This window comes from Heloderma suspectum, chromosome 2, assembly GCF_057233095.1.
Source record: "Heloderma suspectum isolate Gila_16-S chromosome 2, 16-S_ref, whole genome shotgun sequence".
Lineage (NCBI taxonomy): Eukaryota > Metazoa > Chordata > Lepidosauria > Squamata > Helodermatidae > Heloderma > Heloderma suspectum.
Window position 1 is genome coordinate 215279335 of NC_139459.1, and position 17967 is coordinate 215297301.

Sequence of the window (17967 nt, forward strand, 5' to 3'; positions counted from 1 at the left end):
CCAGTGACGGCTAGTTATTTTCCTGGTAGATCTTGTTATCAGTCTCCCCCCCCCCACCTTCATGCAACACCACTCTGTGACTTATCACTGCAGCAGTAAAAATGATTTAACCATGGTCAGGAAGACAGTGAGCTGCTAGTGCCTGTCCCAACACCTAGGGGCAAGGTTGTGAGGCAAGATGCCAACAATAACCCCGATGCAGTGTTGTTTTGCACAACCTGCATTCTCTCCCCCTCCGTTATGTGCCTCCTCATGAAGACATCTAAGGTGAGGTACAAATGGGGTGGCACTAGCCAACCATCACCAAAGGAAAGAGAGAGACGCCTTAAATTGGCCTTCCCCACCCTGGTGCCCTCCACATATATTGGGGTTCAACTCCCATCAGCCAAAGCCAGCACAGCCAATGGTCAGGAATCCTGGGAGTTGTAGTTAAAAACATGTGGAGGGCACCAGCTTGGAGGCTGTCTTAAGGAATCAACAGTAGCAGTTGCAGAGCAAGTTCTCACAGTATCACCTAAATAAATTAATAGATAATATCAGTGGGGTTTACAGGGATAGAGTATAGCAGCCTTCCCTACTGTACCTCTGCTATTCCTGGTAGTATATCCCAGTGGCCAAAGCAATGCAGCATGAGTCAGAAGATACTAGATTCAAATCCTGTGAAACTGTGTCTTTCCTTTTCTCAGCTTTAACATCTGTCTATAATAAATATTTTCAGTACATATCACTATTTTGCTCATCCTAACCCAGTGATAGGCTACGAGTTCCCATGTTATGTGGGCCAGTGGTAGTACAAGAGAGACTCGCCTGGCACCTACCTGGCACCTTTTCCGCACCAGCTGAAGACATTTTTTTCCCAGGCTTTTTAATCCTTCAGTTTTAAAAATTTTGTTTGTGCATTTTTGTATCTTTGCACTGCAGCAAGATTTTATTCTAGTTTTATTCTGTTTTAAACTTAAGGTTTTTATGTTTTACTATGTTATTGTATTAAGTTTTGTTTTGTGAACTGCCCAGAGAGCTTCAGCTATTGGGAGGTGTAGAAATGTAATACATACATACATACATGAAGAAGTAACCACCTAAGCACCTGAGCCACTTTATAGCTTCCTACAGGTATCATTAGAATGGCTCAGAAGGTATGGTTAAATAACATATACATTAGTCCAGAGTGTAACTTGACCCTGTGCAGAATCTCTACTTTTTTCACTCCTTTACCTCAGGAGTCAAGACCAGCATGCACTATAGGTACAAAGTGAATGTGTGGGTACTGTTCCTGATCATCTGAGCGACTCTCATTTTATAATTTAAACTGGAGCCATAACAGACAATTTAAAGTATCTTTCATGCAGCTTGCATTTCCCAGGTTTTGAAATGGTATTAGAAAGTGTTTCTTTGTACATTGGGTCATTGAGTCTCCTGTAGTTCCACCTCTGAACTGTGCATGAATGTAAATTCTGAATTTGTAAAGAATTTGGTTTGTACTGCCAACACCCATAGTACTGAACAATCTAGTTTGTCTCTACCTTGCCTGGAAGGAGAGATTAAAGGCTGCTGCTCTCAGCTGTCCCACTTAAAGCACAAGGAGCCTACAAAAAACAAAAAAGATGGAAAACTCCGGAGTGGATAGTTGCCGTGTTAGTCTGTTGCAGCCAAAACAACGAGTCTTGCAGCACCTTAAAGACTGACACATTTAGGGCACCATATATAATCATATATATGTTTAGACAGAAAAAAGTCCTACAACTCCCAGCATTCCCCAGCCAGCATTCGGGCATAGGTTTTGGCGATGAAGCGGCCAGTGTCCACGAAAACGTATGCCGGAATAAGTTTGTTAGCTTTTAAGGTGCCATAAGTGTCTTCGTCGGTTAGCCCACACAGGAAGTGAACTGTAAAGAGCAGCTGCCAAAAGGCGCGTCTGTGCGGGATCGTCCCTTCCCCGAAAGCCCCACTTCGCAAAGCTTGCCGGGAGGTAGACTTATGGGCGTGCGGGGGACGGACGGACTGTCAAATACTTTCAAGACATTTTTTTCCCGCCTTGTCTTTGATTGGCGAAGAAACTTTTGATTGTCTCTTGACCGGCGCGGTTCGTTCTGATTGGACCATTTTCGCCCTGGGTATAAATGGGCCAGAGTGGCGCGCGCGCGAAGGGAGAGAAGTTGGTCCAGGTGATTCTACCCCAGCGAGGAGCGGCGGGAACCGGAGACATGAACTGCCTGATGATGCCGGGCGTGCAACCAGGGTCGCCCCTCAAGGCCCGCGGCCAGATACAGGCACGTAAGGGCGGCTTTCTGTGCCAGCCCGAGGGATGTTAAGGGTTTTGAGAAGAAGGGATTCTAATCGGGGAGCAAATCGTTCTGTGGCTAGAGCGGGAAGCAGGAGCCGTCTGGACTTCGGGGGTGACGTGCTCAGGACCCCTGGCTGAGTGGGGTGCTGGAAAGGAGGGTAGGATAAGAAAGCGGGTTGGTGTGGCCAGCTAGGTTGGGGAACTGGGGTGGGAGAGATTTGGGCCAGGCTGAGCCTTAGCAAAAGGCCATTTGGTGAAGGAGCTCGTGGGGCAGGAGGGGTGGATTTTGCACCCTGCATAGGAATTCAAGAGCATAAACAGTGCTGGCTCAGGCAAGACTCGGTCTCAGCCTTCCAGATGTGTTCGACTGACTGTACACATCTGTTTGACTCCATCAACCCAGCTAGTATGGGGGTTGCAGTTGAACAGTGCTGGAGGGCACCAGGTTTGTGGAGGTTGCGCTATCTAGCCCCGCACCCTGTTTCCAACGGCAGCCAGTAAGTGTGTAGCCTGTGTGTTTGGTAGGGGTAACCGACTACAGTTAACCAGGTTTTTTTCTCCCACCATAGGTCATCTTTGGACCCATGTTTTCCGGGAAAAGGTATCTATACTAGGAATTTGAAAGAGAAAATATAATCGTGTTGTAGTTTTGCACTGGTAATCTGGATATTGAGCCCAACACACTAATACTCTCTATGCTGTGGGTGGCTAATCTGTAACATGGACACCACAAGTGACACACATGGCTGGTGTTTATGGCACACCTATGGCAGCCTTTCCCAACCTGGTGCCATCCTGATGGGTTGGACTGCAAATCTCATTCCCAGCCAGCATGGCCATTGGTTATGCTGGCTGAGAATGATGGGAGTTGCAGTCCAACCCACCTGGAGGGCACCAGGTTGGAGAACGCTGGTCTATGGCAGGAGCAGAAAGTAGACCTCCAGATGTTTTGGATTTCAACTCCCAGCATTTCTGGCCATTGGCCATGCTGTGAGGGGCTTCTGGGAGTTGAAGTCCAAAACATCTGAAGATCTAGTCTCTACCCACCCCTGATCTATGATATGCACTCCTGCCTGCCTCTCCACTGATGTGCTCCTGGCTCCATAGGCTGGAGGCAAAAATATACCACGGCATGGGTTGCATATGTACTGCAACAAACACAAGGTTGGCCATCACTGCTCTTCTCTCTGTAGAATAGGCCCTGGCCATGAGCTTGCTTTCCTGTACAGCAGTGGTGGTGAAACCTGTGGCCCTCCAGATGTTGCTGGACTACAATTCCTAATATCCTTGATCATTGGCCATGCTGGCTGGGGCTGACAGGAATTGCAGCCCAACAACATCTGCAGGGCCACAGGCTCCCCACCCTAGCTGAAGGGTCAGGAGTCAGTCCTATGGGTGGAATAGAGATAATTGCTGTTTCTCTAAGTGTGTCTTCCCTCCAAATGTATAATGCTGCTTCCTGCCTGTTGGAACAAAAGCCAATGCAAATTCCTGGCAGGACTTTGGGTTTTCCAGAATTATAGGTGCTGTCGTTATATTGGGGCTACATTGCCAAAGCAGCCAGTCTTGTGCTTGTGCTGTTTCCTTCAGTAGTGCAGTAGGCAAGGCTTTGATTCACAACTGGGGATCTTCATCTGCTCTCCTACCACAGGCTGGTTTTATTTCTGGCCAAAAGTACTTCAGCTTTTTCTGGATATTATTTGCCACTGGACAGCCTCCATTCTTCTTTTGCAGTACTGAACTCATGCGCCGTGTCCGTCGGTTCCAGATTGCACAGTACAAATGTCTGCTGATCAAGTATGCCAAGGACACACGCTACTGCATCAATGGAGTTTCCACTCATGACAGGTGAATTGCTAAAGTCTCCTATGGGCAGTGGGAAGGAAGGGCAGTTTACCTGCCACAGACAACATCCAGACATAGTTTCCTGCTTGCTCAGGTAAAAGACTACTGGCAGGGTACATGCATGTGCTGTATGTGTCCTTGATGGCACCATCCAATTGTGGAATGTATCTAGGCACCATCCAATTGTGGAATGTATCTAACAGACAGCTCTGTGACCTGAGATACAAGATTTCGCTTTAAAAAATGCTGTAGAGTTACACTTAAAAATATGACTTGTGGGTAGAAAAGACATTTTCATCCCAAAGAACTTAATAAGGAAGGCAACTGGGACCATACATCCCTGGGACCATAGGATGGCTCAGATTCCCCCTCAGAAGGGGGAGCTGGAGATCCAACCCCCTGCCACCTCACAGCCAGCACAGAGAGAAATGCACTGGCTGCCTCTCTGAGGTCAGCAAATCAACCTCTAAGAAAAGGGGGTGCTCTGATGGGCAGGGAGGGGAGGAGACCGGAGAGGCCAGGATATGATTTATCCTGAGCCTCTTCCAGCCTCTTTACCTCCACTTCTGAAGCGGCCTCTCTAGATGGGCTAAAAACCTTGAAAATGAACAGCTTGTCTAGCAAAAACTCAGAAGATCAGAGGACAGGGAGGCAAAGATCGCCTCTGCCTCTTCTCCTCCCTGCTGTCTTCAGCTTGGAAGGGCATAGGAGTCTCAGAAGACTCCGAGTTTGGGGGCTTCCGAGCAGTGAGGGTGCAGTCCATGGGACTGGACTCTAAGTTCAGGATGGTCTTATCTCCTATATTCTCTCTAAATGATACTCATTCCTATATGGAGGCAGTAACTCCCCTGTCTCGGGCAGCTCTTTTGTAACTATTTCTTGTGGCATCTATAGTCTGTAGACAGCTCTGTACAAAGCTTAGTACACACGCATAAGTAATACATTGCAGAAATGTTTTAAAAAGTAGTAAATGGAATCAGCCATTTTAGGGTTTGTTGGGACTGTAGGGGTAATTAAGAAAGGTTCTGGTAGTAACTAGACCTCCAGGTGATGCTCTAGTGTTCTCTCTGCAGTCATGTCTACACAATGAAATAGTTCCCCTGTGGCAGAAATCATCCCACACGTTATGATGCAGTTGGCTATAGATGGAGTCCTCCACTCACAGCTCATCTGCCTTTGTAGTTCAAGTAGGCTAGATTTTGTGATCCCCAAACTTTCTTTTTTGCCAACATCATTTCCTGGCATCACTTGAGCCCTTCAGCAAGCTCAAACTTACCATGTCTAGTTATATAACATGTCAGTGCCTATCCATACTGTATATATGCACAGAAAATTCTAGGAAGGCAAACCATTTTTCTATAACTTATTTGAAACTCTCTACCCTATAATGCTTTGCTACTACATAACGTTTTCGTGATTCAAGCTGCCTGCCTGCCTTAAAAGGTTCTCTCATATACAGTCAGGGCCAGAAATATCGGAACAAGGATAACTGTTTTGGCAGTTGGTCTCTGTACACCACCACATTGAAGTTGATAGGAAACACACCCAGGTGGAAGTGAAGTCAGGACTTTCATTCAAGGGGTATGACAAAAGTGGGGCACTAACCATTCAGGAAGTACAGCCAGTGGCATACACACACACCCATCCTTGGTGGCTCATAAGTAATGCAACTGCCCGAACAGTTATCCTTGTTCCAATATTTCTGGCCCTGACTGTAGTTGCCATCGAGATTTGAGAGTTTTCCAGGTACTGAAACTTGGAAACAGAGCTCTTTGCCCTGGAGTAGATTGATAACCAGAGCAATCCAGGTATCACAAACACTTATTTCTCTGCACAGGAACACCATGGAGGCCCTGTCAGCTTGTTGCCTCAAGGATGTACACCAAGAGGCCCTCAGCTCTGCTGTGATTGGCATCGATGAAGGCCAGTTCGTAAGTTATCTAATCTGCCTTGGATGAACAGTCAAGCACTGCAAATTGTTTCAAGACGTTACGGGGGCTTGGGCTCCAATACTATGCCTATCTGCCTAGAGTTAGTCCCATTGAGCTCAGTTGGACTTATATTGTTAATTTATAATCTCTCCTTTCCTCCAAGGAGCCCAAGGCAATGTACATGATCCTCCTCTCCTGGGTTTCCAAGTCCCAGTCCAACACTCTAACCCCTACACCTCACTGGCTCTCCAGGTTTACGTCTGAGTAGACATGGATAGGGTTGCACTGCATGCCCTCGTCACATGGAGCAAAATACAGGAACAGGGAGGAATCAGTGTTAAGTGGGGCATACTTACCTAGTTCCATTCTAAGGATAAACTGTCCTTAGAGTGCATATGTGTGACACAGGCTGCTGCAAATAGGTTCCCTGGAAGTTATTTTCTTGGCAGTGGCAGGGGATGTTCAGACTTGGCTGAAGCATTCAGTTGGGCAATGTACTTATGAAAGGTTAAAAGAGGTGTTTACTGGGCTATGAAGCAGGGGTGAGCAAAATGTAGACCAGTGGTCCACTGGCCAGTTTCTGATGTAGACAATGCTGGGATTGCTGATATTCTTGCAAGGAATGCTTGAATTAGTGGAGCTTGGCCTGACACAACAAGGCACTTGTTTTTCCTAAGCACAAGTGTGTATTTGAGATCATAGTACACAGATTAGCTGTGCCTTTACTGTTGAGATCCTGAGGGTGAACTCTTGCTTCACACATGTCAAACACATTAGTAGACCTTGGGGATTCTAGCAAAAAAATCCAAAACCAAACATCCAAGTGTCTACATCTCAGACTTGGACTGAAATGGATGAGCAAGAAACATTTCCATTCAGAAGCTTACTGTGTGATAGTTGTCTGTGGTCTTTGAACCTAAGGTACGCCTAGCATTATCAGTCCACCCCTCAAAATGCTGCTTGGAAATTCAGGGGTGGTGATGGTAATGGCAGGCTTACTATGTGGCTGAAGGCTACAGGCAGCTTCCGTTCCATTTGGTGACTACTCCGTGGCCAGGCTTCTGCACTTTCTTTTGCAACAGTGAGTGTGCTACCATTTGGAGAGCATGGGGCGCTGCAGGGGTGGGCAGGGATTGTCCTGGCAATTGCAGTTTCACAGATCCAACGTTAGGAGAAAGGCTGGAGGAGAAAGTGACTGCCACTGCTTAGCCCTAGTGCCTGGAGCGCTTCAGCTGAGCAGTGGCCACACAGGAAAAGGAGACAATGGCTTACTTAGCCATAGTGCTTAGAGAATCTCAGCCAAGATGGGCAAGATCTGCACCTCCCTTTTCCACAGGGTAGGATGGGGGATTTCGTGGCCACAGCACCTGGAGTAACTCAGCTACATGGCAGCCGAACCAGCAGGTGGTCCCAGTTTTTGACTTTGCTTACGAAGGCCAGCCAAAAGCGTGGATCCCTGCCCGTGGCTCCAGTTCTTCTTTCCACCCATTGTGTCTTGAACTGCGGGCAGTTAAATAGGTTTTGTACTTCCAAGCTAGTAACACTGCAATTGGAGGAACTGCTGTAAGCATTCCTAATGCACGACCTAAGAAAACTGGCCCTTCTGCCACCCTTTACCTACTACTACAAATAGCATCTGAATAGGGCTTGAGTCATCTGGGACACACACGGAAAGAGTAAGCCCAGTTTGCCAGATACCCATCTTTCCAGGCTACCTAGCTCTATAACCTGTGAAAAAGAGCATTTCTGTCAACAAATATAACAATACAGGACCAGGTACCCTTTTTGTCTGCAAAGTGGCCTTTATCAACTGTTCCCTTTGGGAGAATCCATTCTGCCTAAGTAGTAAAAGGCTTCCTAGGGATTGAGGATACTGGATCTGTTGCGCAACCGTTGTCCATAGTTGGGAACATAAGCTGCCTTATTGTAGGTCACACTATATGTCCATGTAGCACAGTGTTCTCTAACCAGAAGTAGCTACTCAGTCTCATGCTGAGGTCTTTTACATCACTTGCCAGCAGGTCTTTTACATCACTTGCTACCAGGTCTTTTGAACTGGAGATGCCATGGATTGAAGTTGGGGCCTTCTGCATGCAAAGCATGTGCTCGGCCACTGAGCTACTGTCCCATCCCATCCCATAGTTGAAACCACGTAAGAGCTTTCTAGTAGTAATAGGTGGGGAGCAGTCAAGGCACTAGATCCCTTCAGTAAGAAGGTGAGAGACATGCTAGATCCCTGTATTCCCTTGGCTTACCTTTAAACATAGGTAGATACGGTGTGATCCTATACACGCTTAACCTGGGAGTTAAGTCCTACTGAACTCAATGGGGGTTACTTCTGAGCAGTCAATTATAGGCCTCCACTGTAAGAGTACCATGCAGAGCATCTAATATCACAGTGCCTTTATATAAATCTATGGTGCAATCACATTTGGAATACTGTGTACAGCTCTGGTCACCGCAGCTCAGAAAGGGTATTGTAGAGCTTGGAAAGGTGCAAAACAGTATCAGAGGCATTAACGCCAGTAGCTGGGAAACACAAACAGGGGGGTGCTATTGCACAGATGTGCTACTTGTGGGTTTTTGACAGGTAGCTGCTTGACCACTGTGTGAACAGAATGCTGGACTAGATAGGTTTTTGATCTGATCTATTAGGGCTCTTGTGTTCTTCAGAGCATCACTATCTTTCCTCATAACATGAATGCCACGTGTGTCATGTTTGTCCTTATATGCTCGTTTCCAAGACGCATGACTTGTCCATTGTAGAGGAAGAGCAACTTTTCTCTCTTTTCCATCTAGTTTCCAGATATTGTTGAGTTTTGCGAGGCAATGGCCAATGCAGGGAAAACTGTCATTGTGGCAGCCCTTGATGGGACCTTTCAAAGAAAGGTATGTTTCCCAGAACCCTTCAATGCATCTACTGGCTGGCTTGTGTCCCAACACTATAATGCATCTGGCTGTTTCGTTGTAGGCCTTTGGGAACATCTTGCAGCTGGTCCCTCTGGCAGAGAGTGTGGTAAAACTAAATGCTGTCTGTATGGAGTGTTATCGTGAGGCCTCTTATACGAAGAGGCTGGGAGCAGAGAAGGAGGTAAGACTCCAGTGTGTACCTTCCCCACTTTAGAAGGGTTCCTATCGTCCTTTGTGCTAGAGATGGAGCTGCTCTAAATCAACAGCAGCAAAACTGCTTCCTTTTTAACTGGGACGTAACTAAAGCCCCTCTTATCCAACCAGGTGGAAGTGATAGGAGGGGCAGACAAGTATCATTCTGTCTGCCGTGTCTGCTACTTCAAGAAACGACCACAGCAGCCAGCAACTGAGAACAAAGAAAATCTACCAGGTGGGAATAAACAGCTGGACATTGTTGCTTCCCGTAAAGTCTTAACTGCTCGTCAGATCATGCAGTGGAGCCCATCAAACTGAGTAAAGGAAGCATGAGACTGTTTGTTGGGTGGACAAGAAGTCCGTCTCTCATTCTAGCGCTATACTATTAAAGCTGTCTTGCCTCAAAGCACAATACCAGTGAAGGCACCAGATGCAGAACTGCTTTTACAAGGGGGAGGTGAGGCTGGAGCATGTTACAAGGAGTTATGGACTAAGATGTTCTGTGCTAAAAACTACACACTAACCTCTTGGTGCCTTGGTCTCATTGGGGAAGATTTCCTAATATCAACCTTCCTGCTGAATTGGTGCTTCATCTTGCACAAACCTTCCCTGCAATGTTACTTCAGAGTTTAACTGCCACAACAGTTTGGGGTAGGCTATGCTTACCGGCACAACCTGTTTTGTAGTGGAACGAGAACATTATACCCCAGCTCTCTGGTCTCTTTTTCCAGCAAGCACTGGTGCTCTTGCTGAGCCATTTAGCATTGTCAGCTTTTTTCCAGTCTTAGCCCTTGCCCAATACGGTGCATGTTACTTGACAACTGAGCTTGATGCTCAGCTTTAAAGATTGACTAGATAACTGAGCAAAATGCATCTTCACTTAAGTTCTTTGTGCATCTCACTATGATTCAATAGAAGTACTATGCAGTTTTAGCTTTAAAATTCTGTATTTCATGTCAGGCCTTTACTTTCCTAATTTATTTAGAGTAGCTGATGGCAGTGATGTTCACGGTTTACAAAACTTGTATTTCCTAGGAGCGTACTCCTAATAGTCTCTGACAGATTATCTTACTGCTAGCTGCTCTGTATGATGAAATGTCTGCATTTGACTCTGCTAACCCCTTACACTTCTGCACTTAACATGCCCTAAAACTGCCCCCCCCCCGCCACCGCCCTTTCTTAGGCAGGGTAGCACAAACATGTACTGTCTTTTCCCATAGTGGTAATTAAAAGGAAAGGGGTGGTTTTAATTGATAATGCCTAATAAATATTTTTATAAGCAGCAGATGTCTGTCATTTATATCGGATCTCATTTTGATTTCTAGCCTCATTTGCTAGGAATTAGAATATATATTAAAGACTACCTGTTTTCAGACTGTAAGGCATCCAACTTTCATCCCTCTGCCCCCTCCACTGAAAGTGATGGGGAAATTAGTGGCTTTCCCTTAAAAGCTGAGTCAGCTACCAACAACATCCAACAGCCATACCATTTCTGCTCTTAAACAGCACAGATAACCTTCACCCAAGAGTTGGCAGTAGTAGATACAGAATCAGTTGGTGAGTTAGTTGAGTGCTTGTTTGGACAAAAACCAGAACAGGAAGCAAGAAGTCTAGCTTTTTTTTTTTTTTTTTAAAGCCACAAAGATAAAAAGGTTTGTACCAGTCATTTCAGTAGCTGCCAAGAGCTTATACCACTCCCTAGTCAGCATCATGTTCTTAACCAATTAGCCCTTGTCCTTGTGTGAACCAGAATATGACATTTCCCTAAGGACATACCACAGAATCTACCACACAACCTAAGTGGTGGGAGTGACAAGGTTTATTTCTACCATGATACAGATTTAAAACACTTATGAACCCTCCTCTAGCTTCGTATTGTGCATCTGCTAACGCCAGAAGGGTTTTCCGTAACACGTGCAGTTATGAAATAACTTTGGCCCTGCTATCTATGCAGAAGGCACAGCTCTCCCCGAAAGGGTTGTTAGCTATCTAGGGAAGGTTAATAGTGCAAACTTTGTGCAAGTGGCTTTTCCATCCCAGCACAGGAATACAGAGCACTACCCCTCCTTTGGAAACTTAGTTAGCAGCAACTGCAACCCATGATTAGAATATTTAATATGGAAAGGCAATTATAGGCTTCAGGGAGCCTGGTTCCTCCCACCTTATGCCAGGATTGAACTAGGTAAGGAGAACTGACAAGGCACGCAGGGAAATCCAACCTAGTCTCTAACGCAATAAGTATGTTCAAAGCTTTATATACAAATTCTTTGAAAGAAACGACAGGACCTTTAGGCCTTGGCTTTGGCATCATGTCCATTCAGCAGCAGCTGAAAAGCGAGAATAAGGAAGGCACTGCACCTGCATCACTCACTTTAGAAAAGCAGCACCATAGGAGCCATGGGAACTAAACCCCATTCAGGGGCTGGAACTTTAAAATGAGTGAAGGATACCAAGGCACTGGTGTAACAGAATCTGGCAGGAAGGCAATATTATATGAGTGGTAGTAGCAAGAGTCCTACTCGGGCATCTACAGTAGAAACACATTTCCCTGACTGCCAGACAAAGTCTAGTTGCTGTCAGAGCTGATGATGAACTTAGCTGCAACAGCAAGGAGACCAGCTATCACCTCTTCCTAACAGAAGTGATTCAGCAGCTGTTCACGCTTACAAGTCACACACACTGGTCAGCAAGAAAGCCTCCCACACCCCTGAGAGGAACAGAAAGCATCTTCTGTAAGAAGCAGCTTTCAGAAAGGGTAGAGAACAGCAGGAATACCCCAGAACCCATCACACAGACACACAAAGCTGTGGCACCCTTACTCTTCACAGTAGAGGCCTTATTCCCCCCATCCCAAGCAGTGAATCAATTGCACTTATGTGGCTATCCCTGCCAGCTTCACTCAACAGTGCTAGTAGCAATCAGTACACAGGTGGGGGCTGGTAGCCCTCAGAGTCCTCTACAGTGTGAGTGAAGGGTGGCTGCTGGTAGCTCTCATGATTGGCATTGGGGTAGCTGGAGTAAGGGGGTGTAGGACCTGGACCTGGGTCGACATAGCTGTGGTCAAAATCTTGTACACCCATGCGGTAACGTCGAAGTGCAAAGATGACGAGGAGCCCCTGTGGAGAGAAAAACTTATCAGCTTGGGCAGCAAGGAGAAGAAGCCATTCTTTAAGAGTTTCTTGGCAGAGACAGCAAGTAGTTTCTGCAGAGCTGCTATCTTGAGAGAGTACCAAGTGAATTACACCATTGCCCCTATAAAGGGCACAGGGCCAGAATGCTTCCTAAGGGGTCAAACTGTGCAAAGTTACCTCCCACAAAAGGCTACTCCAACCCTGGAGCAGTATATTCCTATTTAGTGCCAGAGAGCATTCAAGGTGGTTTACACACATGCACAGCTTTGGACAGTATAGAAATGTAATAACTCAAGGTTCCCATGCTGCCTGGGAATTATGGGAGTTGCAGTCCAACACATCTGGAAGGCACCAGGTTGGGGAAGGCTATCTTATGGTCACCTAGTGAGTTAGTGACAAGAGGTGAGATTTGAACCGCTTACTTCCTGGTTCAAAGCTCAATTTCTTAACTGAGCTAGCACAGTGACCATCAGTTGCACACCCAGTTCTCAATTCAGGAATAACACGCAAGTTGCAGGCTGCCTGATGCAAGCTCAATCCTAGGCTTTCTTCAGCCAGAGAGAGAAACCTTCACTCACCCATGAGAAAATCGAGAAGAAGCTGAAGGCAATTGAAGCACGGGCAGAATCAGCCCCAATCTTTACAGCATCAGCCTTTGTTGATGCCCACTGGTTTGTCAGCACACAGAACCCGATAAACCACAGAAAGGTCCAGATAGCTGGATAGGAAACAAGGGATATTTAGCAACAGAGGAAGAAGAGACTGAACAGTTCTTCACATCCTATTAATAAGCTATGTTAAACCCTTTCGCCTACATGTCATTCCTCCCAAACTTAACAGAAGCACTTGAAGACACACAGCACAGGCACCCTTGATTACATTGCCAAGACCTAACTGATCTCATGTTACAGTTAGGGTTGGCCATTGCGAGAAATCCGGCCCTTTTTAGGCCTAATGGATCCCCATGATAGATCTGGCTCAGCTTGCATTTGCGAGCTGAGCCATGCGTCAGACCCCGAAACTTGGGAATTCTGTTGCCTAAAATAAAATAAAAATTGTGAGCTGTGATTTGTGTAAAATGGCAGGTGTTAATATTCATGGAAACAGCAATTTGGGTGAAATTGTGGCCATAAATAGCACAATTTGTGCAAAAGTTTTTCAGGCAAATTTTGCTATTCACAGCTACAGTTTTGCACAAATTGCAATTTCCGTCACCCACAATTTGCGCAAACAGAAAAAATTAAAAAACACAAGCTGGCCTGACTCATCATGTAATGAGTTGGGCCAGCTTGCAGATGGGCGAGATGGAGTCGGGGGCCGAGCTAGCAAAACCTCATCAGATTCTACCCCTCAAACTGATTCCTCCGACATCCCCACAGCACCTTACCCAACTTGGGTCCTTCTAGATGTTTTGCCCTACAACTCCCATTATCCGTCCCATACTGGCTTGGGCTGATAGGAATCATCCACAATGTCTGGAAGGACCCAGGTCGGGGGAGGCTGCAGCAAAGAATGCCATCATTCTGTTCCTATTTTCCTTCCAGCAGAGACCAAAGCAGTTACTTCCCCTTTACCATGTGATCAAGCAACCGTCACTTACACTCTGGTTGTTAGGACATTTTAAAAGAGCTCTTACACTGAGCAAGGATAGGTACACTCTGCCACAGCCACAAAATCGTATTAAGTTTCGCTTAATAGTTTACAAGGCTTAAAATGGAGTCCATATGTCTCATGTTTTTCAAGCTAGACTCCCCACTTCCAGCAGCCACATTAAATGAACTGCTGACATTTTGTTCTGAGTATACCAGGTAAAAATGCTTATGTCGGGGAAGAAAAGGGCTCCAGTTCCATGGTCTCTCCCTCCTTGCCAAGAAACCAGAGCATCTCAGTGTTTTGGGAGCCCAGGCCACCTCCCCAGGAAGACACTTTCATTCACCCAAAGCAGGGTGAATGAAAGCTTGCACTGTGCCAGGAGATCCAAGTTGTTCCAAACACACACATTGTTCTCAGCGAAAACAAGGGAAGCCATTGTCCAACTCTGGAAGCAGGCAAGGAGAGAACAGAGAGCCTAGCCCTTCTCCCCAGGAATTTGCTTCAGGTCACACCAACCAGTGACAAATACCTGAGAAGCCCAAGTCAGCTATAACGAGGAACTTGCGGTCTGTGGCATTGCTAATCTGTGGGAAGTAGATATCAATCATGAAGAAGAATACACAGGCCAGGAAGGCAACCACGCCAATGCCAATGCCATAGCGACAGGCATCATCGCTCTTGTTAAAGACGCAGTAGAGATCACCTGTCTCATGGCTGTTAGTGTAACCTTCTCCAATGATGCAGGAGAAAATGATGAGCGCAAACATCTGCAAAAGAAAAGAGTACAGTGTTACCACCTTCCAGAGTAAAAAGATGACAGTAAAGGCACAACCCAGCCATGATGAACGAACTATGATGGGCTGTAGCTCAGTGGGTAGCGCACTTGCTTTGCATGCAGAAGGCCCCGGGTTTGATCCCCAGCTTCTCCAGGTAGGGCGAGGAAAGAATCCTGCCTCAAACCTGGAGAGCCACTGCCAGTCCGTGTCGACGGTACTGGGCTAGATGGGCCAATGGTCTGACTCAGCATAAGCAGCTTCCTATGTTCCTATAGAACTATCAGGCTAACAACAGCTCCCACTAAACTCTCGAGGCTCAACAGCTCTGCAAGACATTACTCTTGCACAACTGCTGCTTGCATCTTTGTGCATAGCTGCTAGTCACATGGGCCCTTATTCAGGACAGTCTACAGAGCAGCAAAGACCCTTCATAGGTCGGAGGATAAAAGGAGCAGTTATTACGGTCATTTCCAGAGGAACAGCCATGGGAGCCTGCTTCTGCCCTAATAAGTTTGTTAGTCTTTAAAGATGCCACAAGACTCTTTGTTGTAAGTATAGCTGGGTGCCAGATACGGTACCAAGTGGGAGTGGGAGTTCTGTTTGGGACTCTATATAGGAGACATAGCACTGTAGATATGCTCCTCCGAGCAAGAGAATTTACACCAGTGATGGGGAATGTGTGGCTGTCCAGATGTGACTGGACTGCAACTCCCATCATCCCTCATCATTGACTATGCTAGGTAGGGCTGATGGGAATTGCAGTCCAACATCTGGAGGGAGCCACTTTCCCCACCCGATTTACAGAATGCCTATGGGACCGCCCTCCACGATTTTTCAAGCTGGGTTTCTCAGACAAAGCCTCCTCAGGGCCCAGAGAGACCTCCCTCTCTCTCCCCAACTGACTTTTCTTCCCCTCATCAGTATTTTCCACAGCAGCCAGCCAACTGTTACTCACTCTAATTCCTCCACTGCCCACTCCTCATTTAAGGTTCACTAGAATTGTCTCCATCGAATTCCCTTCCACATGCAGAGTGTCTTTCTTTCTCTTTTAATTAAAAAAAAGTTTCCTTCCAAATTTAATGTGAAAAGTTGCTGGAACACAAAACAGGCCCCAAACTGACAACTGCAGCCTTCATCACAGATCAATAACTAACACACCCGCTCATTCAAGTATGACAGCTCTTTCAAATAAAGTAAGCAGCACTGAGGCATAGGATGTATGAGTGTGCGTGCGTGAGCATCACCTACTGTGACTTAGTTCCTCAAACAACTTCGGTAGAATAGTTGCTTGAGGAACCCCTGCAACATGTGGCAATATCTTGAAAACCCCAACCCTCTCCCCCTGCCACCCGCCAAAGTAAAACACACACACACACACACCAATCCCACACAGAATAAGAATCAGTAATAAATATTTTATTTAATAGTTACAAAATTTCACAGCATCTCAGGGATGCTCATCGAACTGTGGTTAAAACAAGACAGTGGACTAGAGAATAGTTCTCCCCATCCCAGAATACATTTTGGAGGAACCAACAGTATAGCTACCTGGCAAAAGTGGGCTGCTACCTGTTTAACACGTTTCCCTCTTCCTCACTATCAAACAAGATATACCAACCTTCCCCAACTGGGTGCTTTCCATATTCACTAGGACTGCAACTCCCATCATCCCCATGCCAGCTGTCTTGCCTTGGGGATGGTGGGAGTTGTAGTCCAACAAATCTGGGGGGCACTACGGTGGGGGGGGGGAGCCTGTCTTATACTGCAGGGAAAACAACAGAGAGTCTTGTAGCACCTTATAGACTAACAAAGGTATTTATTCTGGCCCCTGCTTTCGTGGACACCGTCTGCTTCATCAGACCTACTGTGGGGTTTCCCTAGATCTCCAAACCATGCCCATACATGAGGGGATCTCCTCTCCCTTTGGCACGGCAGATCCAGATGCTGCAGCACGGTGGCGAGAAGCCTCGATCACGCTCATATGCTGATCGTCAGCTAGCAAAAAGGCAAGGAGGCCTGCCTGCCCCCACTCCCGGCCCCCGCCTGCCTTCCTCCCATCAGCTGACCTCCGTATGACCGGGCTGCTTCTCAAACAAGCCCCATTGCAAAGCGCCGGACTTTATTCAGCCGAATTGCCCAATCCCACGCAAACACAGGGGAGGGAAGGAGAGAGTCTTCAGTCAGCGGCAAGAGGAACTGAAGACCCGCGGAAGCTGAAGGGGTCTCGCATAAAGCGCGCCACAGCCCTGCATTTAAAACGGGGCTTTCTGCTTCCGTTTTAAATGCAGAATCACAACTGACTCTCTTTACACGCGCTTCCTCCCCCCCCCCCCGCATCTGAGCCTTCCGTTATCTTCCATTGATCTCGCTCCTCTTCTTGCCGCTTTAACTCTTTTCACGGAGGAAAACGAAGCGGAACACAAGGGGGTGATTCGACAGCTCCTTATCTGCCATCTATTTAAAAACGGAACAAAGGGCGTTTAGCGCAGGAGCGCCACGGCGTCATGTAAAGAGCCCGCAAACTTCCGCGAAGGAGCAATCGCGGGACAGGAGCTCCGCGTGAGGAGGCCCCTAGTCGCGGGGAGGAGGGAGAGAACGCGGCGCCCCAGACGCGACGTGGGGGAGCCGGAGCCTGCGCCTGCCCGCGCCAGCCGCCCCCCCCACACTTTCCAAAGCCCCTCGCCGCGGGAATTTGGCAGAGGCGGGGCGACAGAGACTCCTCCCGCTTCGCATACGCCCAGGGTGGGCCCGCCCCAATCACCGCCTGCGGGGGGTTGAGTTTCCTCCGCCCCCAGCAGGCGCCTTTGCGCTTCCAACGGCGTGGCACGGCACTGCGCTGCTCCGCCCCAGCTGCTTCCCCTCCTAGGTGGCGGCCCAGGTACCCGACTGTAACCAGGCGCCCCTCCAATCAAAGGCTCCCGCCTCAGCCGCTCCCGCAACGCCTCAGCCAGCGGCACCCCGGCCGGGTCCCTCGCCCGGAGCCAAGCGCGGCGGCGGGCGAGGGCACCGACTCCGCGAAGGAGCGGGGGGCCGCGGAGGCCTGGGGCGGCCCCCGGGCAGCTCGAGCCCGCCTTCCGCTCCAGCCCAGCCCCACTCACCGCGCTCAGAAGGCGCGCGACAACCTGCGGCTGCTGCAAGAAGCGCCACGGGTCGAACGTGCCGCCGGCCTTGGCGGCTCCGTACGCGCCTCCGCCGCTCTCCATGATTCCGACGCTGTTCTCCGCAGCCCTCCCGGCCCGGAACTCGCTGTGACCTCGCCCAAACTTGTGTTTGCGCGTCTACAAGCCCCGCCCCTGCACTCC

General features: G+C 47.8%; 2 protein-coding genes across 2 annotated transcripts; one reads left to right on the forward strand and one right to left on the reverse strand.

Moving 5' to 3' along the window:
- Nucleotides 1-2143: 2143 nt before the first annotated feature.
- On the forward strand, nucleotides 2144-10464 carry TK1 (thymidine kinase 1). The gene is made up of 7 exons (XM_084837780.1): nucleotides 2144-2270; nucleotides 2854-2885; nucleotides 4019-4132; nucleotides 5967-6060; nucleotides 8860-8949; nucleotides 9032-9151; nucleotides 9295-10464. The coding sequence occupies exons 1-7, from the start codon at nucleotides 2205-2207 to the stop codon at nucleotides 9481-9483; spliced, it is 705 nt and encodes a 234-aa protein (XP_084693906.1). The 5' UTR covers nucleotides 2144-2204; the 3' UTR covers nucleotides 9484-10464.
- A 502-nt stretch (nucleotides 10465-10966) lies between these two features.
- Nucleotides 10967-17921, reverse strand: SYNGR2 (synaptogyrin 2). The gene is made up of 4 exons (XM_084837781.1): nucleotides 17764-17921; nucleotides 14419-14656; nucleotides 12875-13014; nucleotides 10967-12281 (listed from the first exon to the last, which is right to left on the reverse strand). The coding sequence occupies exons 1-4, from the start codon at nucleotides 17866-17868 to the stop codon at nucleotides 12084-12086; spliced, it is 681 nt and encodes a 226-aa protein (XP_084693907.1). The 5' UTR covers nucleotides 17869-17921; the 3' UTR covers nucleotides 10967-12083.
- Between the last annotated feature and the right edge of the window lie 46 nt (nucleotides 17922-17967).

What these genes read in the sequence shown, in the direction of transcription:
- SYNGR2 (XM_084837781.1), bottom strand. Translation starts at nt 17,868, where the DNA reads ATGGAGAGCGGCGGAGGCGCGTACGGAGCCGCCAAGGCCGGCGGCACG. An exon ending in TCGCGCGCCTTCTGAGCGCG is followed by an intron (nt 14,657 to 17,763) that starts GTGAGTGGGGCT and finishes TTTCTTTTGCAG; the next exon opens with ATGTTTGCGCTCATCATTTT. An exon ending in TCTTCTCGATTTTCTCATGG is followed by an intron (nt 12,282 to 12,874) that starts GTGAGTGAAGGT and finishes TTCTCTCCACAG; the next exon opens with GGGCTCCTCGTCATCTTTGC.
- TK1 (XM_084837780.1), top strand. Translation starts at nt 2,205, where the DNA reads ATGAACTGCCTGATGATGCCGGGCGTGCAACCAGGGTCGCCCCTCAAG. An exon ending in ATGGGACCTTTCAAAGAAAG is followed by an intron (nt 8,950 to 9,031) that starts GTATGTTTCCCA and finishes GTTTCGTTGTAG; the next exon opens with GCCTTTGGGAACATCTTGCA. An exon ending in GGCTGGGAGCAGAGAAGGAG is followed by an intron (nt 9,152 to 9,294) that starts GTAAGACTCCAG and finishes TTATCCAACCAG; the next exon opens with GTGGAAGTGATAGGAGGGGC.